Consider the following 22,496-nt stretch of genomic DNA (forward strand, 5'->3'; position numbering starts at 1 on the left):
GCATTTACGACACAAGTTGAAAAGTAAACAGTATAATGCTACTGATGCTTCATTCATGATGAGATCTGGGTGGTGGCCGGGAGTTCGGTAGTCTCATGTCCTGGGTGCCCACACAGAGGGGGAGAGAGGGGGAAACACCTTATTGTTTGTAACCATACATGAACATCCATGAATACAGCTGAACAAAACAGACTTACTCCGGGCCCAAGGTACAGAGCTCAGAGCCAACAGTCACATATAACATGTAACAGTGAATTGGACTAGCAGTATTCCACATTAACAATGTCCAGTTGGGTCTATCATCAACCTTCGCTCTAAGGTGGACATGCACATGTACACAACTTTTGCTACTGGCGTCCAAAGGAATTTAAACTGTGCACAACTCTCTATCTCATTGGCATGTTAAGTATATTTCATGATCGTACACAATCACATTTCCTTTTCCAGTTTCTGTTGCTGATGGTGTTGATAATGTGGAGTTGGTGACAATTTGTCTAGAGATTTAGGAACTGGCTTATTTATGCTTTTTTTAAGCAAGGGGCGTGAAGTGCAAGGAGACTGATAGTTCATTTAAAGTCAAATGTCTCAATGACTGATTCAGACAACTTTAATCATGTGAAAGGATTGAGGTTACTACATGCTGCCGTATGAGAAGTAAGACTCATTGCTGCGTATTATTTTATTCTTTTTAAACAATGAACAACGAACTGGACTTGGTAGTTTACTATCCTGAGAAAGGCTTCAGGTCTACTTCCACTTAAAAGCTCATGTTGTCGTCACTGGGCCAACAATTGTACAACACAAGATATTTGTGCACACTGGTCATTACAAATTAGAGGGAACACAATGCTTGTGATGAGATGAAAGTTGGGGTTTCTGAGAAGATGGGAGGGAGGAATGGGGATTGTGATCACATGAAACTTTGAGTTTGTGAGAGGACAGATGTGGACAGGAGGGAGGAATGGGGCTTGTAATGAGATGAAAGTTTGAGTTTGTGAGAAGACGGGTGAGGACAGGAGGGATGAACGGGGCTTGTGATGAGATGAAAGTTGGAGTTTGTGAGAGGACAGATGTGGACAGGAGGGAGGAATGGGGCTTGTAATGAGATGAAAGTTTGAGTTTGTGAGAGGACAGATGTGGACAGGAGGGAGGAATGGGGCTTGTAATGAGGTGAAAGTTTGAGTTTGTGAGAAGACGGGTGAGGACAGGAGAGAGGAACGGGGCTTGTGATGAGATGAAAGTTGGAGTTTGTGAGAGGACAGGTGTGGATGGGAAGAAGGAGCAGGGCTTGTGATGAAATGAAAGTTTGAGTTTGTGAGAGGATTGGTGTGGTTGTTCTGCCGAGCATTGTGGGGATTGTCAGAATGAGTGCTGAGACTTTTGCAGGCTGCCCCCAGGACACCCTTGGGTGTGTTGGTTGTTAATGCAAATGACACATTTCACTGTATGCTTCAACGTTGATGCCCTCCGTTGGTCAGGGTCGACAATGGGCGTTGCGTCCGAGCTGTCTATGTAACACACAAGCCGGGGCAGTACGACATGGAGAGCAAGCTGTTGTCCACACAGCAGGCTCCCTCTTCAAACAGCTGATGAACAACAGACACCGATACAGTTTGGAACCGGCGGCATCACAGGAGTCGTCAGTCAGCGCTGAAGACAATGTAGGATCGCCTCCGGAATTTTCCTCGGAATTTACCTCCGAAGCCTTCCCCATGAGTGGGTTTGGCCACAAGACAATGGAGGTTTGAGATCAAAGCTCTTCTTCTCTTAGATGAGCAGCCACCTGCAGCTGAAGAGACCCATCTACCTGAAGTTTCGATGTGTGCACAGTAAATAAACTTGAATCTTTGTAAGGGCCTACAACAGCTGCAGCCTATGGTTTGTCAGAAAGTATTAGCAAGGTTTGGGCAGTGTGACGGCGTTTATTCCCTTGGGGTCAACTCTCGACAGGAATGTAAAGAATGTGAAATTGATGGTCTGATCTGTCGACAGGAACTCTGTAACAAACAAGCAGGCCGTAGTAATCGCATTCCAGACCTGACGTCACCATGCTGATGTCAGCTCAGTCTCAGATGTCAGCTCTTATTTGTTTCTCCCTGATATTGCTGCCCCCCCCACCCTCTCCTTCCGGCCCTACGGGGCATTAAAGATTGGAAGACAAAGAAGGAGAAATAGGCCTTTCAGCCCATCGAATCTGCTCTGCCATTCCATCATTTGATTAGATTAGATTAGATTCAACTTTATTGTCATTGTACCGAGTACAGATACAAAGCCAATGAAACACAGTTAGCATTTGACCAGAAATGCAAAGAATAGTGTTATTTACAAAATAACTGTGAATAAAAAGTAAGTGCTACAGCACACAAATATAAAAGTACAGCGACAGTACAATACGGATGCAATATTGCTTAGCGCTGTGATGTGAGATTCAGCAGGGTCACAGCCTCAGGGAAGAAGCTCTTCCTGTGCCTGCTGGTGCAGGAGCGGAGGCTCCTGTAGCACCTACCGGATGGGAGGAGAGTAAAAAGTCCATGGTTAGGATGAGATGCATCCCTGATAATGCTTTTCGCCCTGCCCAGGCAGCATTTATGGTAGATGTTCTCAATGGTGGGCAATTGGATGCCGATAATCCGCTGGGCAGTTTTCACCACACGCTGGAGTGCTTTGCGGTATGATACGGGACAATTGCCATACCACACTGAGATGCAGTTGGTGAGTATGCTGTCAATGGTACAGCGGTAAAAGTCTGTCAGTATCCTGGGACGGAGGTGAGCTTTCTTGATGCTCCGCAGGAAATAAAGGCGCTGCTGCGCCTTTTTGATCAGGATGGAGGAGCTCAGGGACCAGGTGAGATCCTTAGAAATGTGGACACCAAGGAATTTGAAGCTTGATGCACGCTCCACTACAGCTCCATTGATGTAGATGGGGACATGAGTGTGGCTCCTAGCATGCCTGAAATCCACAATGATCTCCTTGGTTTTCTGGGTGTTAAGGGCCAGGTTGTTGTCAGCACACCACACGGCCAGGTGCTGGACCTTGTCCCTGTAGGCCGTCTCGTCATCCCCTCTGATCAGGCCAACCACCGTGGTGTCGTCTGCGAACTTGATTATGGAGTTAGAACCATGTACAGGAACGCAGTCATAGGTGAAAAGGGAGTACAGAAGAGGGCTCAGCACACAGCCTTGAGGCACGCCGGTATTCAGGGTGAGAATGGAGGAGGAGAGGTTGTCTAACTTAACTGATTGGGGTCTGTTAGTCAGAAAGTCCAAGGTCCAATTGCAGAGGGATGAGCTGATACCAAGCTGGCGAAGCTTGGCGATCAGCTTGGAGGGGATCACAGTATTGAATGCCGAACTAAAGTCAATGAACAGCATTCTGACATAAGAGTTGGGGCTGTCCAGGTGGGTCAGGGCAGAGTGAAGTGCCGTGGAGATGGTGTCCTCTGTTGACCTGTTGGTGCGATAGGCAAATTGATGGGGATCCAGGGTAGTGGGCCGACAGGATTTCAGATGTGATAGAACCAGTCTCTCAAAGCACTTTGCAATGATGGGGGTGAGTGCAACTGGACAAAAGTCATTCAGGCCTGTGGCGGTGGAATGCTTCAGCACTGGCACGATGGTGGTGATCTTGAAGCTTGTGGGGACAACTGCCTGGGCCAGGGACAGATTAAAAATGTCCGTGAAGACCCCGGCCAACTGCCCTGCACAGACTCTGAGCACACGGCCAGGTATTCCATCCAGACCAGCTGCCTTCCGTACATTCACCCTGCTCAGGGTGGCGCAAACGTCGGAGGTGGAAAGTGAGAGAGGCAGTTCACCAGGTGGGAGATCCACTTTGAGGGTGACCTCCTTGTTCTCTCGGTCAAAGCGAGCATAGAAGTAATTGAGCTCATCAGGGAGGGAAGCAGAGCTGGAAGGGGGCACAGTACTGGGTGGTTTGAAGTCTGTAATGACCTGTATGCCATGCCACATGCGTCGGGGGTCCGAGGAGTTGAAATGCTCCTCGATTCTCTGTTCGTATATGTGTTTAGCCTGAGAGATTCCCCTCCTCAGGTTGGCCCTGGCTGAGCTGTAAGCCTCCTGGTCTCCAGACCTGAAGGCTGAATCTCCGGCTTTGAGCAGGAGGCGAACTTCTCTGTTCATCCATGGTTTCTGACTGGGGAAAACGTTTATTTGTTTTTGTGATGTCACTTGTTGATGTGCTCAAGGACAGAGCTGGTATATAAGTCAATGTTAATCTGAGAGTCTGTGGTGGCATGGACAGCAAACGCACTCCAGTCTGTGTGCTGGAATTGGTGCTGAAGAGCAGAGTCAGCCCCCTCCAGCCAGATCTTAATAGTCTTCATTGTGGGTTTCACACGCTTAATGACCGGGCTCTGCTTGGGAAACAGAAACAATGAAAGATGGTCGGGCTGTCCCAGGTAGGGGAGGGTAGTGGCTTTGTAAGCATCAGTAAATCATGGCTGATTGACTATCACTCTTAATCCAGTTTTCTCCTGCCTTCTGACCATAACCTTTGATGCCCTGACTAATCAAGAACCTATCAACCTCAGCTTTTAATGTACCCAATGACTTTGCCTCCTCAGCTGCCTGTGGCAATGAATTCCATAGATTCACCACCCTCTGGTTGGAGAAATACCTCCTCAACTTTATTCTAAATGGACATCCCTCTGTTCTGAGGCTGTGCATTCTGGCCCTAGACTCTCCTACTGCAGGAAACATCCACTCTATCTAGGCCTTTCAGTATTTGGTAGGTTTCACTGAGGCTTTCCCTCATTCTTCTGAAATCCAGTGACTACAGCCCCAGAGTCTTCACGCTCCTTACACATTAACCCTTTCATTCCTGAGGTCATTCTCATGAACCCCCTTTGGACTATCTCCAATGCCAGTACATTCTTTCTTAGATAAGGGGCCCTAAACTGCTCACAATACTCCACGTGTGGTCTGACCAATGTCTTACTGTATAAAGCCTCAGCGTTACATCCTTGCTTTTAAGTTCTTGTTCTCTCAGCTCTTAATCTGCACAACTTCATGAAAAGTCTAAGCTGAGTTTTAGAGGATTTCAATACAGATGAGTGTGAGTTGATGCATTTTGGAAAGTTAAACCACTGTATAACTTTATACTATGACTGAGGGGGCAGAGGAACTGAGGAATACCACCACATAGTTTATTGAAAGCAGCATCGCTGGTAGAAGGGGTAGTTTAAAAAAGAGGCGTTTAGCACATTGACCTTCATCAACCAGGTGCTGAGTCTAGGATCTAGGACATTATGCTGCTGTTGTACTCGTCACTGATGTGGTTTCACTTGGAGTTTGCACAGTTGTTGTCACCCTGCTGTAGGAAGGATATGGTTAAACTGAAAAGAGCGTAGAGAAGGTTTATGAGGATGTTGCCAGGACTCAAGGGCCTGAGTTACAGGGAGAGGTTGGCCAGGCTAGGGTTAGGGTCTTTATTCCCTGGAACGTGGGAGAATGATGATCAAGAACTTCCAGTCAAGATGACACCTGCATACAACGCTCCTTTGGTCGACATCTCCTGGATAGATCATGGAACCATTTTTTCACTTCTTTCATGTCTTTTACATTTGTTTCTTGTCTTGAATGTGATTCTGAAACTGTTGGACCCCGTGTTTCGCTGTTTGGAGATTGTTTGGGGTGCTTTGCTGCTCTGCAGTCTCAGAAAGGATTCCGGAAGGTAGGGGCTGCATGAGCGAACCTCATGGTGAGAAGTCTGGAGGATGCGAGCCCTTATTTGACCTCATTTCGCTGACTTTAGCTTCCATTGTTTTGCCGATTAAAGCGACCAAGGCAATTGCAACATCAAGCTGAGGGCGGAACTTTGGAGATCGTTTGGGTGTTCCGGCACTGTGCTGTCTCTGAGAGGATTCCCAGAGGCTGAGGCACATGCGTGAACCTCATAGCAGACAGGCTGTAAGACTGATGTGTGGCTCCATATTTCGATGAAAGCGAGGAGGGAGATTGAAGCATCCAAGCAAATGCAGAGAGTGCGCACTGGCTGCCTATCTTTTGATTGGTTGCTCTGTACCGGAGAGGGGAGGCTCTGCTGCTGCAACTGGAGATTGTGCCCAGGTTTTTTCCGCATTCTGGATGTGTACTTGGACTATAAACTCTTTCTTCAGTCATACAGTTTTTATATTCTGTGCTTCTTCGCCTGATCTTCTCAGGTTTTTTTGTGTGGGAGGAGGGATTTGGGGGTCAGTGATCCTGATCCATTTTGTTTGTTTTTTGTGGGAAGGAGGGATTTGGGGGATGATGTGCCTATTCCATTTTTGTTCTGTTTTTGTGGAAGAGAGGGGAAAGATTTAGAGGGGACGTGAGGGGCAATGTTTTCTCACAGAGGGTGATGATTAGACGGAACGATCTGCCAGGGAAAGTGAGTGAGGCAGGTACACTGGTATCACTTAAGAAGCATTTGGATAGCTACATGGAGTGAAGGGGCTTGGAAGGGTATGGCCAAATACAGGACATTGGGACTAGATGGGTCAGACTGGACTGGTCGGGCTGAATAGCCTGTATCTGTGCTCTGTGACACGCACTGACCAGTAGTGTGTTTGAGAGCCAACAATCTGGACACAACGCAATCTGACCCCTCAGTAGGGCCTTAAAGCAGAACTATTCCATGGGGCAGACACGGCTTAAAGAAGGGAGAGAGTGTTGGCCTCCCACGTCCACATTTATCCCTCCACCAGTACAAATTGGACATTGAAATGGACATTGTGACATTATTTATCAGGCATATTCTGTGTGAAGAGATGAACTGTCAATGCTCCAAATCAAAATCCTTTCTGGTTCCCTCTCCACAGCTGCTGGCTGATTCTTGAGAGTCTGCAACATTTTAATTCTTTTTTTCTCCGTATTTGCAGTGTCTGCACTTGTTTTATCTTGCTATCACCTTATAGAGTGCGGGAGCTTGCTGTGCGCGGTTTGTAGAATTGTAGAACACTACAGCATAGAAACAGGCCCTTCAGCCATCTAGTCCGTGCTAAATTGTGTTGTGGGAGGGAACCAGAGGTCCCGGAGGAAATCCATGTGGTCATGGGGAACACATGCAAACTCCACACAGACAGTACCCGATGTAAAGATTGAACCGGGGTTGCCAGAACTGTGAAGCAACAGCTCTACTATCTCCACTATCTGAAAAAATGACCCTTAATGGATTTCCACTACCCTGCCAAAAAGCATCAAAAGGGTGGCAAAACCCATCCGTTTGACCTTTTGTTACTGAACACCACATTGACCAGAAGGTGAACATGAAATTATTTACAGCTGCCTGACCGCAGGGTATCTCTAAGCAATTTTCAGGCAAATAACTGTTTTAGATATAGAAAATATGCAGCCAACTTGTATGCATCAAGATCCCACAGCAGCTGTGATAACGGAGGTTAAAGTAGACACTTTGGTAATCATTTACCAAACTTCTCTACACTCTGGGCAGGTCCCGCCGGATTGGAAGACTGCAAATGTTACGCCACTTTTTAAAAAAGGATGTAGACGAAAGACAGGCAACTATAGGCCAGTTAGCTTAACATCTGTAGTCGAGAAAATACTTAAAGCTGTCATTAAGGAAGAAATAGCGAAACATTTAGAAAAGAGTGGTTCCATTAGAGAGACGCAACGTGGATTCAGAAAGGGCAGGTCCTGTTTGACAAACTTACTGGAGTTCTTTGAGGACATGAGTGCAGTGGATAGAGGGGAACAGGTGGATGTCATATACTTGGATTTCCAGAAGGCATTCGATAAGGTGCCGCACAAGAGACTTAATAAATAAGATACGGTTGCATGGAGTCGGAGGAAGTGTATTGGCATGGAGAGTGGATTGGCTAACCAATAGAAGGCAGAGAGTTGGTATAAATGGGTGTTTCTCCGGTTGGCAGTCAGTGGTGAGTGGGGTGCTGCAGGGGTCGGTGCTGGGCCCGCAGCTGTTTACCATTTACATTGATGATTTGGAAGAGGGGGCTGAGTGTAGCATAGCAAAATTTGCTGATGACACTAAACTGAGTGGAAAAGAAAATTGTACAGAGGATGTGGAGAGTCTGCAGAGGGATATAGATAGGTTAAATGAGTGGGCCAAGGTCTGGCAGATGGAATACAACATTGGTAAATGTGAGATCATCCACTTTGGAAGGAATAATAGAAAAGCAGATTATTATTTAAATGGTGAAAGTTTGCAGCATGCTGTTGTGCAGAGGGACTTGGGAGTGCTTGTTCATGAATCGCAAAAAGTTGGCTTGCAGGTACAACAGGTTATTAAGAAGGCAAACGGTATGTTGGCCTTCATTGCTAGAGGGATTGAGTTCAAGAGCAGGGAGATCATGTTGCAACTATACAGGGTATTGGTGAGGCCGCACCTGGAGTACTGTGTGCAGTTCTGGTCTCCACACTTGATGAAGGATATACTGGCTTTGGAGGCGGTGCAGAGGAGGTTCACAAGGTTGATTCCAGGGATGAAGGGGTTAACCTATGAGGAGAGATTGAGTTGCCTGGGAGTATACTCTCTGGAGTTCAGAAGAATGAGAGGGGATCTTATAGAAACACAACATTTTGAAAGGGATAGATAAGATAGAAGTAGGAAAGTTGTTTCCATTGGTAGGTGAGACTAGAACTGGGGGACATTGCCTCAAGATTCAGGGGAGAAGATTTAGGACGGAGATGAGGAGAAACTGTTTTTCCCAGACAGTGGTGAATCTGTGGAATTCTGTGCCCAAGGAAGCAGCTGAGGCTTCTTCACTAAATATATTTAAGATACAGTTAGATAGATTTTTAATAGTAAGGGAATTAAGGGTTATGGGGAAAAGGCAGGTAGATGAAGATGAGTTTACAGACAGATCAGCCATGATCTTATTGAATGGCGGGGCAGGCTCGATGGGCCGGATGGCCTACTCCTGCTTCTATTTCTTATGTTCTTATGTTCTAAAACATTAATCTACCTAGACCCATCGACCTGCACCCAGACCATAGCCTTCCACAGCCCTGTTATCCATGTACCTATCCAAACTTCTTTTAAATGTTGAAATCGAACCCGCATCCAACAGTTGGTGGGCAACTGATTCCACACTCTCACCACCCTCTGAGAGAAGAAGTCTCCCTCGTGTTCCCCTTAAATGTTCCACCTTTCACCTTTAACCCATGACTTCTAGTTGTAGTTCTAAACCGCAGTGGAAAAAGCATTTACCCTATCAATAGCTCTCACCCTATCTAACCCTAACCCAACCCCTACACCTATCTATATAATTTTGTATACCTCAATAAAATCTCCCACATTCTGCTAATTCCAGGGAATAAGGTCGAACCTTTTCAATTTTTCCCTAAAACTCAAGTCTTCAAGTCCAAACATCATCCTTGTAGATTTTCTCCGCACTCTTTCAATTTATTGATATAAGACCATAAGACAGAGGAGCAGAATTAGGCCATTTGCTCATCGAGTCTGCTCCGCCATTTCATCATGGCTGATCTATTCTTCCTCCCAGCCTCAATCTCCTGCCTTCTCCCCGTACCCCTTCATGTCCTGACTAATCGAGAATCCATCAACCTCTGCCTTAAACAGACATAAAGACTTGACCTGCACAGCTGCCTCTGGCAAGAAATTCCACAGATTCACCACTCCCTGGCTAAAGAAATTCCTCCTTATCTCTGTTCTAAAAGGACTTCACTCTGTTCTGAGGCTGTGTTCTCAGGTCTTAGACTTTCCCACCATAGGAGACATCAATTTCATCCAAATCATTGACATATAATGAAAAAAGAATTGGTCCCAATACAGACCCCTGTGGATCACCACTAGTCACTGGCAGCCAACTAGAAAAGGCTCCCTTGATTCCCACTCTTTGCCTCCTGCCAATCATTCACTGCTTTATCTATGCTAGAATTGTTTGTATAATACCATGGGTTCATTGCTTCATGTGTGGCACCTTGTCAAAGGCCTCCCGAAAATCCAAGTACATAACATCAACTGATTCTCCTTTGTCTATCTTGCTTGTTATTTCTTGAAAGAATTCCAACAGATTTTTCAGGCAAAGATTTTCCCTCGAGGAAACCATGCTGACTACAGCCTATTTTATCACGTGCCTCCAAGTACCCTGAGACCTCATCCTTAATAATCGACTCTAACTCCAACTGGACGATGGCTTCCTTTCTTCTGCCTCTCACTCGTATTGAAGAGTGGAGTGACATTTCCAGTTATCCAGTCTTCCAGAACCATTCTAGAATATAGTGATTCTTGAAAGATCTTTACTAATGCCCCCATGATCTATTCAGCCACCTCTTTCAAAACTCTGGGATGTACACCATCTGGTTCAGGAGACTTATCTACATTCAGACCTTTCAGTTTCCCAAGAACCTCCTCCCTGGTAATGGTAACTTCACACACTTTATGAGCCCTGACACCTGGAACCATTCAGTTAGTCCACTCATTCCTTATCTCCCATTTCTACCCCTCCAGCATCGTTTTCCAGCAGTCCAATATCCACTCACACCTCTCTTTTACACTTTATGTATCTGAAGAAACTTCTGGTATCTTTTTAATATTATTGGCTAGCTTACTTTTGTATTCCATCTTTACCTGCTTAATGACTTTCTTAGTTGCCTTCTGTTGGTATTTGAAAGCTTCCTCTAATATCTTTCCTGTAGGTAGGTGACCAAAAAGGCATATAATAATTGGGCCTCAGTAACCAGTTATACAACTAAGCCTCAATACTTATGTTGTTAATTAACCGTCTCCTCTTGTTCTGTTGTAGATGGAGTCCAACAATAACACTGAAGCCAACACTGCGAGCTCCACCAGCAACAGCAGCAGCTCGGAAACCATCACCAGCACTACCAGCGCGGTTCCCAGCAGCTCCAGCAGAACCAGCCCGATGCTGGCCCCCGTCATGGAAACGTGAGTCCGCTCCAGGCCTCCATTCCTGTCCCTCCCTGCTTGCCCTGTGATGAGTGGCTTTTGGAGCTGCTCGGAGAGGGTCAGATCTGTAACTGTCAATGATTTTGATGACAGAACTGATGGCTTTTTTGCAACTTTTACAGATGATACGGAGATAGGTGGAGGGGCAGGCAATCCTGGGCCCATGTTACAGGAAGGCTGTGACTGTGGAATATTGTGTACAGTCCTGGTCCCATGTTACAGGAAGGCTGTGATTGTGGAATATTGTGTACAGTCCTGGGCCCACGTTACAGGAAGGCTGTGATTGTGGAATATTGCGTTCAGTTCTGGTCTCATGTTACAGGAAGGCTGTGATTTCTGAGAAAGTTCCCAGGACTGGAGGCCTGGAATTATAAGGAAGGACTGGACACGTTGGGGCTGTTTTTGCTGGAGCAAGGGAGGCTAAGGGGAGACCTTGTAGAGCTTTTTCTAAAGTTTTGAGGGGCCTAATAGGGTATTTGGTCACATTCCTTTCCCCTGAGTAGGGGAGTTGAAAACTAGAAGGTGCAGGTTTAAGGTGAGAGGGGAATGATTTAAGGGGTCCTGAGGGTGGTGGGTATATGGAATGAGCTTGCAGAAGAAGTGGTTAAGGTGAAAACAATTACGATATTTAAAAAACACTTGGACAGGTATATGGATGAGAAATGTTTGGAAGGGTAGGGGGCACATGCAGGGAAATAGGACTCCCTCCCTTTCATTTCCAGTCCTTATGAAGGGTCTCTGCCTGAAATGTTGACTCTTTGTTCATTGCCATAGATGCTGCCTGACCTGCTGTGCTCCCCCAGCATTGTGTGTGTGTTGCTGTGGGTCATTTTGACATCTTGACTGGCATGAGCTGGGCTGAAGGACGTGTTTCCCTGCCGTATAAGTCAGTGACTCTATCTGGAACTTAATTCTGTTCCTGGGTAGGATTCTGTTTTCCCAGTAACATTGCCACCTCCGCCACCGTGCTCTCGGCCCACAGCCCACTCCCCACCTCCACTGTCCTCAGAAGGGTTTGATGATGAATGGCAGGATTCCAGAGGCCAGCTCCAGGAATCTCCAGGACACTTGGCAACACTTCTTCCTCCTCTCTGGTGGAGTCTTACGCCAGGGTCAGGGAACTCCAGAGGTTGTGATGACTGCTGGGGCTGGAGTCACAGACGGACTTTTCCGATGTGCCGGCATTGGAAAGTGTCCTGAGGACATTCACGAGAGTGATTCCAGGAATAAAAGAGTTAACGTATGAGGAGCATTTGATAGCTCTGGGCCAGTACTCGCCAAATGGGTGTATCTCATTGAAATCTATTGAAAGGCCTATATAGAGCAGATGTCGAGTGATTATTTCCTATAGTGAATGAGTCCAGGACCAGAGGGCACAGCCTCAGAATAGAGGGACATCCCTTTAGAACAGAATTGAGGAGGAATTTCTTTAGACAGAGTGTGGTGAATCTGCAGAATTCATCGCTACAGATGGCTGCAGAAGCCAAGTCATTGGGTATATTTAAAGCGGAGGCTGAAAGGTTCTTGATTAGTCAGGGGATCTAAAGTTATGGGGGAAAAGGCACCAGAATAGGATTTGAAGTGATAATAAATTAGCCTTGGTGGAATGGTAGAACAGACTTGATGGGCCAAATGGCCTAATTTTGCTCCTGTGCCTTATGGTCTTATGGTCCAGACCAGACTGGTAAAGGATAATCAGTCTCCCAATGAGAGAGGGGCACAGAAGGGATTCACAGGAATCTCCCTAGGAGTGGAATTATAAGGGAAGACTGGACAGGCTGGGATGGTTTTATGACATGTCTTATGAGAATAGGTTGAATGAACTCGGCCTTTTCTTCTTGGGACGACGGAGGATGAGAGGTGACCTGATAGAGGTGTATAAGATGATGAGAAGCATTGATCGTGTGGATAGTCAGAGGTTTTTTCCCAGGGCTGAAATGGCTGCCACAAGAGGGCACAGTTTTAAGGTGCTTGGAAGTAGGTACAGAGGAGATGTCAGGGGTAAGTTTTTTACGCAGAGAGTGGTGATTGCGTGGAATGGGCTGCCAGCAACGGTGGTGGAGGCAGATATGATAGGGTCTTTTAAGAGACTCCTTGATAGGTAAATGGAGCTCAGAAAAATAGAGGGCTATGGGTAACCCTAGGTAATTTCTCAAGTAAGTATATGTTTGGCACAGCTTTGTGGGCCAAAGGGCCTGTTTTTTGCTGTAGGGTTTCTATGTTTCTATGTTTCTTGCATTGAAATCTACAGAGCTCAGATATTAGTCACACCATGCTCAAACATCTGATTCTTGACTTTGTCTGAGGTTTTAACCACATCTATCTGCACAACTTCTCCACTAACTGTTCTGACTCTCTGCTTCCCATTCTCCGGAACTGTAGTTTAACTGTCCCCTCCCCCCGCAGTGTTAGCAAACCTTCCCACTACGATACTCGACTCTCTCCAGCTACTGCGTTTTGCACCTTGGCCCCGGGGTAACGCCATTTTGTTTGGCTGTATTCGTGTATGGTTGAATTATAATTAAACGTGAGTTTGTTTCCCGTGTGCACTGCAGGAAGCAGAATGATGATAAAGAGGTGGCACAGACAGCAGCAGGCACTCTGCGTCCACTCAGCCTTGACCTCACCAGCCTGGAGACCAAGGCTAAGATTGAGGAGGAAGCCTTCAACAAAGGGTAAGACTGCCCTGGCCAGCATCTGCTGTGTGTGCTTGCGCAGAGCGTGTGTGAGATAGTAATGCACTGACAGAATGCTGGCAGAACTCAGCATCTATCGAGGGGAATAAACAGTCGGTGTTTTGGGCTGAGACCCTTCATCAGCACTTGAAAGGAAGGGGAAGGAGAAAAGCTGGCAGGTGACAGGTGAAACCAGGTGAAGGGGAAGGTGGGTGGATGGGGGAGGGGAAGGAGTACAAACTGGCAGGTGACAGGTGAGACCAGGTGAGGGAGAAGGTGAATGGGCGGGGGAGGGGAAGGAGTACAAACTGGCAGGTGACAGGTGAGACCAGGTGAGGGGGGAGGTGGATGGGGGAAAGAGAAAAGCTGGCAGGTGACAGGTGAGACCAGGTGAGGGGGAATGTGGGTGGATGGGGGAGGGGAAGTACAAGCTGGCAGGTGACAGGTGAGACCAGGTGAGGGGGGAGGTGGGTGGGGGAAGGACAAAAGCTGGCAGGTGACAGGTGAGACCAGGTGAGGGGGAAGGTGGGTGGATGGGGGAGGGGAAGGAGTACGAGCTGGCAGGTGACAGGTGAGACCAGGTGAGGGGGAAGGTGGGTGGGGGAAGGAGAAAAGCTGGTAGGTGACAGGTGAGACCAGGTGAGGGGGAAGGTGGGTGGATGGGGGAGGGGAAGGAATACGAGCTGGCAGGTGACAGGTGAGACCAGGTGAGGGGGAAGGTGGGTGGGTGGGTGGGGAAGGGGAATGAAGTAAGAAGCTGGGAGGTGATGTGGAAGAGGTAAAGGGCTGGAGAAGGAATCTGGTGGGACAGGAGAGTGGACCATCAAAGAAAGGGAAGGAGGACAGGCACCAAAGGGAGATGATGGGCAGGTGAGGAAAAGAGAAGAGGTGGGAGAAGAGCCATAATGGGGGATGGAAAAAGAGATGGGGGGGGGAATTACTGGAAGTTTGAAAAATTGATGTTAATAAAAATCAGGGTGGATGGTTGAAAATTCAGAAATCAGAGGTGCAAAGGGACTTGGGAGTCCTCATGCAGGATTTCCTAAAGGTTAACTTGAAGGTTGAGTCTGTGGGGAGGAAGGCAAATGTGATGTTAGCATTCATTTCAAGAGGACTAGAATATAACAGCAAGGATGTGATACTGAGGTTTTATAAGGCATTGGTCGGACCGCACTCGGAGTATTGTGAGCAGTTTTCAGTCCCGTATCTAAGAAAGGATGTGCTGGCATTGGAGAGGGTCCAGAGGAGGTTCACGAGAATGATCCCAGGAACAAAAGGGTTAATGTATGAGGAGTGATTGATGTCTCTGGGTCTCTAGCAAATACTGAAAAGGTCTCGACTGAGTGACTGTGAAGAGAATGCTTCCTGTGGCGTGGGAGTCTCACACCAGAGGGCACAGTCTTGGAATAGAGGGATGTCCATTTAGAACAGAGATGAGAAGGTATTTCTACAGCCAGAGGATAGTGAATCTGTGGAATTCATTGCCATTAATAGCTGTAGAGACCAAGTCATTGGGTATATTTAAAACAGAGGTTTAAAGTATTCTTGGTTAGTCAGGTTGTTAAAGGTTACGGGGGGAAAGGCAGGAGAATGGCAGTGACAGAGATAATAAATCAGCCATGAAAGAAAGGTGGAGCAGATGCAATGGGTCAAGTGACCTAATTCTGCTCCTAATTCTATGGTCTGATGCCTTATAATAAAAAAACAATAAATATTAGTACAAACACATGAAACTCTGCAGACGCTGGAAATCCAGAGCAGCACACACAGACTCCTGGAGGAACTCAGCAGCTCAGGCAGCATCTATGGAAAAGAGTAAATAGTCGACGTATCGGGCCAAGACCCTTCATCAGGACATAGGACAGCTTATACACATAGATTGATTGTATGTCCATAAAGTGACACTAGACTGGACAGCAGGTGACTGACAGGAACTAATAAAGCAGTGGGTGGAGGTGTTGATCAGTCTTACTATAATTGGCCACTCTTCTTACGGTTATTGTGGCTTTGAGCCCTAACGTTCCCCTCCTGACCACTGAGCCAGTGTGAAGCTCCTTGCACCGATTCTGGTCCTAGCCCAGACAGGGTCAGTCCAGCAGAATAGCGGTTAGCTTAATCATTTTACAGTGCCTGCAATCACCGATTGGGGTTCAAATCCTGCCACCATCCGCAGGGAGAAGGTTGAGCTCGTACGTTCTCCCCGTGAGCACGTGGCTTTCCTCCTACGTTCCAACTATGTACGTGACCTGTGGCCCTTCTAGATTGGCATCAGACTGTGTGGTGAACGCAAACGACACAATTCACCGTATGTTTTGACATGTGTGTGACAAATGAAGATAATCTAATCATGTTATTACTTGTGTTCTACAGAACATGGTGGACACACTATGTTGGTAACAGGTTGTTTGGGGACACTTGTGGGCTGCCCCCAGCACAACCTCGGACTGCGTTGGCCATTGACAGAAACAACACATTTCACTGTACTAAATGCTCCGATGTTTCGATGTGATAAATAAACCCAATGACTCTAATCCAGCATGGTGTCATTAACTCTCCGGTGAAGCACAGAGGGTGTCCATAAGACCATAAGAAATAAGAGGAGAATTAGGCCACTTGGCCCATCGAGTCTGCTCCGCCATTTCATCATGGCTGATCCATTTTCCCAGCCTTCTCCCCGTATCCTTCATGCCCTGACTGAGATCATAAGATGTTATAAAAATGTGATAGTTATTGTTTTAAAAAGCAGGATCTTTTGGTGACCAAACATTATAATTCTATTTCCCATTCCTATTCCACCTTAATGGCCTTCTACTACCACAAGGAGTCCACTCTCAGGGTGGAGGAGCAACACCTCATATTCTGTCTTAGTAGCTTCCAACCTGAACACATGAACGTCGATTTCTCAAACTTCCATTAATTTCTCCCACTTCCCCTTCCCCCTTCTGCAATTCCCCACTCTGGCCCCCTTCTTACCTCCTCTCTCCTCCTGCCTATCACTTGCTGCTTCCCTTCCACTCATGGTACACTCTCCTCTCCTGTCAGAATCCTTCTTCAGCACTTCTCCCTTTCCACCTGTCACCTCCCAGCTTCTCACTTCATCCCCCTCCCCCACCCACCTGGTCTCACCCGTCACCTTGTAACGTCCCCCCCACCACCACCCAACTTCATATTCTGGCCTCTTCCCCCTTTCTTTCCAGTCCTGATGAAGGGTCTCAGCCCGAAACATCGACTGTTTATTCATCTCCATAGATGCTGCCTGGCCTGCTGAGTTTCTCCAGCATTGTGTGTGTTGCTCTGGATTTCCAGCATCTGCAGAATCTCTGGTGTTTATAGTTCTCGGTTCTCGGTCATTGGACGTTGTTGGTGAGGGTTTGGTGCCTCTTTAGTAAGACCATATGAGATAGGAGCAGAGGCCATTCAACCCATTGAGACTGTAATACAGAATCAGAGAGGAGCGAATGGGACTCCTTACTGCTCTATGTACAGTAGCTAGCCCCAATTCCCCACCATTTCCCCATCACCCCTCAGTACCTCCCCCACCCCCTTCATTGGATCATCACATCTGACACTGCATTTCTCCCAGCACCAGGACTTTACCCACCCATTCAGTAAAAGGATCTTTTGCCTCTCATTTGGATCTTTAGCCAATCACCTTCACTCTACAAAGGCTAGGTCTTGACCCCTCCACCAATGGGAGCAGTGTTCATTGTGGCTTGGTATGGCAACTGCTCAGCACGTATCCATAAGAAACCATAGGGTTGTGGACACAGCTCAGCTCATCACGGAAACCAGCCTCCCCTCCATATCATTGTGGGCTTGCTATGTTAGTGCTGGAATGTGAGCAACCCTAGTGTACTGGCCCAGCACAACGGTTGTGTTGGCTGTTGATGTGAACAACGCATTTCACTGTATGTTTTGATGTACATTGATAAATAAATGGATCTCCCTGGACTCTGTCTACACGTCTCACTGCCTCGGTGAAGCAGCCAACATAAGCAAAGACCCCACCCATCCTGGACGTTCTCTCTCCTCCCCACCTCCATCGGGCAGCAGATACAAAAACCTGAAAGCAAGTCCCACCAGGCTCAGGGACAGCTTCTAGTCCACTGTTCTAAGACTATCGCTAGTATGATAAAATGGACTCTTGATCTCACAACCTACCTGATCACGACTTCAGCACCTATTTGTCTGCCTGCACTGCACTCTCTCTGTAATTGTACACTTTATTCTGCATTCTGTATTGTTTTCCCTTGTTCTACCTCAATGCACTGTGTAATGATCTGATCTGCATGAAGAGTGTGCAAGGCAAGCTTTTCAGTGTGTCTCCATATACATAACAAACCAGTTCACCTTCTCCTTAAGTCCGTCACCCATACTGGGGCAGAGACCACAGACAGCAGCTTGCCAAAGTCGTCTATACAGGGCTAGTCTTCAGGCTTTCCCTGGTGTAGTCATCTTGGTGCATCATTCCTCTCCCAGGGAGGAAGATTTTGGAGCTCCTGTTGGTGTTTCTGTAGCTCTGGGTATTAATAGGATGAGTTGCAAGCCCCATTCCCAGCCCTGCTCCTTAAACAGTCGGGCTTGGGGAGTTCATACCCAACCCTACTCCTTTCACGGCCGGGTTTGGGACTGTCCATGGGGAGTTCATACTCATTCCTCCTCCTTTCACAGCCGGGTTTGGGACTGTCCATGGGGAGTTCATACCCAACCCTCCTCCTTTCACAGCCGGGTTTGGGACTGTCCATGGGGAGTTCATACCCGTTCCTTCTCCTTTCACAGCCAGGTTTGGGACTGTCCATGGGGAGTTCATACCCGTTCCTCCTCCTTTCACAGCCGGGTTTGGGACTGTCCATGGGGAGTTCATACCCAACCCTGCTTTTATGGCCTGGGTTTGGGACTGTCCATGGGGGAATTAGTCATACACCTGTGATGGATGAAATGCAGCACAACAACCCGTTGGCTAACACTCTTCCTAAAACGTTTCTGTCTCCCAGTTACCAGGAAGGTTTGAAAGCCCAACTCAGCCAGGATCAGAAGGAGCTTCGGCATGAAACTGGGAAAGCGGAAGGAGCCAGCGAGGGACCACCGGCAGAGACCAGCCTCACAGAGGGAAAGAAGGCCAGGTGGGTGCTCACCCTCTGAGGGTGGGAGTTACTTCACCAGCCGTGGGACTGTCTCACACCACAGTTCTGTCGAGAGACCGGTCAATTGAAGAAAATAAATAGAATTATGAGAGGGAAGGAGAAGAATTCACTGTAAACAAAAAAATTAATAATAATAAATAAATAAGCAATAACTATTGAGAACATGAGATGAAGAGTCCATAGGTTGTGGGAACAGTTTAGTGTTGGGGTGAGTGAAGTTGAGTGATGTGATCATCTCTGGTTCAAGAGCCTGATGGTTGAGGGGTAATAATTGTTCCTGAGCCTGGTGGTGTGAGTCCTTTTCGTAATCTCGTAATTTTAAACACTTAATGAGAATCGTCCATTATTCTCCTATGATCCAGGAAATAATGACCTAGCCTGGCCAACATCTGGCAACATCCTCGTAAACCTTCTCTGCATCCTTTCCAGTTTCGACCACAGAGGAGGACCACAAGACCTAGGCCGTTCAACCAGTTGAGTCTGTTCCCCCATTCCATCATGGCTGGTTTATTATCCCCTCTCAATGCAATTCTCCTGCCATCTCTCTGCAGCCTTGGCATCCTGACTAATCAAGAGCCGACCAACCTCTGTATTAGATATACTGAAAGACTTTACCTCCACAGCTGTCTATGGCAATGACTTCCACAGATTCACCACTCTCTGTCTAAAGAAATTCCTTCTCAACTCTGTTTTTAGTGGACGTCCCTCTATTCTGAGGCTGTGCCCCAGGTCTGAATATATCTGTTTAACCATGTCCTATAACAAGGCTTCTTTCAACATTATACGTCAACGATTTGGATGATGGAATTGTGGCTTTGTGGCCAAGCTTGCAGAAGATACAATGATTGTGGAGGGGCAGGTAGTGTTGAGGAAACAGGGACTTAGACAGGTTGGGAGAATAGGCAAAGAAGTGGCAGATGGAACACAGTATTGGGAATTGTATGGTCATGCACTTTGGTAGAATGGGGAGAAAATTCAAAATCTGAGGCACAAAGGGACCTGGGAGTCCTTGTGCGGAATTCCTTAAAGGTTAACTTGCAGGTTGAGTTGGTGGTGAGGAAGGCAAATGCAATGTTGGAATTCATTTCAAGAGGTCTAGAATATAAAAGTAAGGGTGTGATGCTGAGGCAGCACTTGGAGTATTGTGAGCAGCTTTGCACTCCTTATCTAAGAAAAGATGTGCAGGCATTGCAGAGGGCTCAGAGGAGGTCATGAAAATGATTCCAGAAGTGAAAGGGGTAACATTTGAGAAGCTCTGGGCCTGTATTCTCTGGAGTTTAGAAGAATGATTTTGAAATCTATCCAATATTGAAAGGCCTCGATGAAGTGGATGTTTCCTATAAGTTCAAGTTCAAGGTCAATTATCATTCAACATACATGAATACAGCCAAACGAAACCGTGTTACTCTGGGGCCAAGGGGCAAAACACACAACACACGGCACATTTAAGACAGCAGTTAAATACAGCCACACAAAAAAAAATAGTTGAGGAGTCTAGGATCAGAGCCTGAGAATAGAGGGGCATCCTTTTAGAACAGAAATGAGGAAGAATTTCTTTAGCCAGAGAGAGGTGAACCTGTTGACTTCATTGGCTGTGGAGGCCAAGTTATTGAAATATTTAAAGCAGTGGTTGATGGGTTCCTGGTTAGTCAGGATGTCAAACGTTATGAAAAGTAGGCATGAGAATGGTGTAGAAAGAGAAAATAAATTAGCCATAATCAAATGGCCTTATTCTGCTCCAAGATTGTTCACAGTACTCCAAACGCGGCCTCATCAATGGCAGGTACCCTACAGAACATAAAGAGTTATCGGGTGGTAGAGGACAGGCGGGGATGATAATTGAACAAATAGATGGTCTCACATTGATAAGATAAACGGGGGAAGAGGTTGGCTGGTGGTTATCTGAAGTGAGTATTGGAGTTTTGTGGGCAGCTTTGGGCCCCTTATCTAAGAAAAGATGTGCTGACATTGAAGAAGATCCAGAGGAGATTCACATGAATGATTCCAGGAAAGAGAGGGTTAACGTATGAGAAGTGCCTGTCCTCACTGGAGTTTAGAAGTATGGGGGGGGGGGAAGCAGAGGGGGGGGACGTGGAATCTAACCAAAGTCAAGTCAAGTCAAGTCAAATTTATTTATATAGAACATTTAAAAACAACCCAGGTTGACCAAAGTGCTGCACAGATCAGAGCAATCACAAATATAAGAAACACAGACATAACCAACAAGGCAAACAGCTTATAGGCACCAAAGAAACAGCACAAGGGCCTAGGCACAAGCCAAAAATCAGCCACATCAGGAGGATTCAAACACTAGTGAATAAAAGTAAGATTTGAGCCTGGATTTAAAAGAGTCGATGGAGGGGGCAGATCTGATAGGGAGGGAAATGCTGTTCCACAGTCTAGGGGCTACAACAGCAAAGGCACGGTCACCCCTGAGCTTAAGTTTAGATCATGGGACAGCCAGGAGCCCCAAGTCAGCCGACCTGAGGGACCTGGAAGTAGAATAAGGGGTTAGAAGGTCTGTGATATAGGAGGGAGCCAGCCCAGTTAGGGCTTTATAAACAAACAGGAGAATCTTAACATCAATTCTGAACCTTACCGGCAGCCAGTGGAGGGAGGCCAGGATAGGAGTAATATGGTCCCTCTTCCCGGCACCTGTCAGGAGCCTGGCTGCGGCGTTCCAGACCAGTTGCAGGCGGGACAGGGACGACTGACTAATTCCAGTATACGGGGAGTTGGAGTAGTCCAAGCGGGAGGATATAAGGGCGTGGATGACTTTCTCAAGATCTTTGAAAGAGAGAAACTGCTTGATTTTGGCAATACATAGTATAAAGCTGGAAAAAACTGGGTTTTACTACTGCATTAACTTGCTTGTCAAACTTAAAGGTGGAATCAAATATCACACCAAGGGACTTAACATTGGGTTTGACAAGGGTGGACAGGTTACCAAGACTGTTGGTAATCACTTTGATGGAGTCGGGGGGCCAAATAGGACAACTTCAGACTTGCCTTCGTTCAGCTGCAGGAAGTTTTGTGCCATCCAACACTTTATGTCCTCAAGGCAGTTCATGAGGCTGACTAGATTTAACTGGACATTTGGTTTTAGGGGGAGATAAAGCTGTGTGTCGTCAGCATAACTGTGGAAAGAAATGTTGTGTTTTTGAATGATTTGGCTGAGGGGAAGCATGTATATAGAGAAAAGAATGGGACCTAGGATGGAACCTTGTGGGACCCCACAGGAGAGACTAGCTGGGGGAGAAGAAGATTTGCCTATGTTAATGGAGAAGCTTCTACTTTTGAGGTAGGATGTGAACCAGTTCAAGGCAGTGCCATCAACACCAACCCGGTATTGGAGACAGTCTACTAAAATGGCGTGATCCACGGTATCGAACGCTGCGCTGAGGTCAAGAAGAATTAGAATAGCAGAGTCACCCGAGTTGATAGAGGGGAGCAGGTCATTGTACACTTTCAGCAGGGCAGACTCTGTGCTATGATAAGCCTTAAAACCTGACTGAAATCTTCCCAAGATGTTGTTTTGGTGTAAGTAGGGCAGCAATTGACTGAGAATAACCTTTTCGAGAACCTATGACAGGGATGGAAGTTTAGAAATAGGTCTGTAGTTACTAGGTAAGGTAGGGTCTAAGTTGGGTTTTTTCAGGAGGGGCTGGACCATGGCATGCTTGATGCAGGTTGGAACGGTCCCAGTGGCCAGGGAGCTGTAGATAATAGGGAGGTGCTGGGACCAGCTATGTCAAAGACATCC

The 22,496-nt window shown here is 46.8% G+C and overlaps 1 protein-coding gene across 1 annotated transcript in view; it reads left to right on the plus strand.

Moving 5' to 3' along the window:
* Window positions 1–22,496, plus strand: part of mrvi1 (murine retrovirus integration site 1 homolog) — a 272,971-nt gene that overhangs the window by 245,844 nt on the left and 4,631 nt on the right. The window contains exons 30-32 of the mRNA XM_072271388.1: window positions 10,751–10,893; window positions 13,470–13,589; window positions 18,584–18,712. Coding sequence (XP_072127489.1) covers window positions 10,751–10,893; window positions 13,470–13,589; window positions 18,584–18,712 — 392 coding nt within the window. The remainder of the gene's footprint in view (window positions 1–10,750; window positions 10,894–13,469; window positions 13,590–18,583; window positions 18,713–22,496) is intronic.

The sequence above is a fragment of the Mobula birostris genome, chromosome 11 (assembly GCF_030028105.1).
Source record: "Mobula birostris isolate sMobBir1 chromosome 11, sMobBir1.hap1, whole genome shotgun sequence".
NCBI lineage: Eukaryota > Metazoa > Chordata > Chondrichthyes > Myliobatiformes > Myliobatidae > Mobula > Mobula birostris.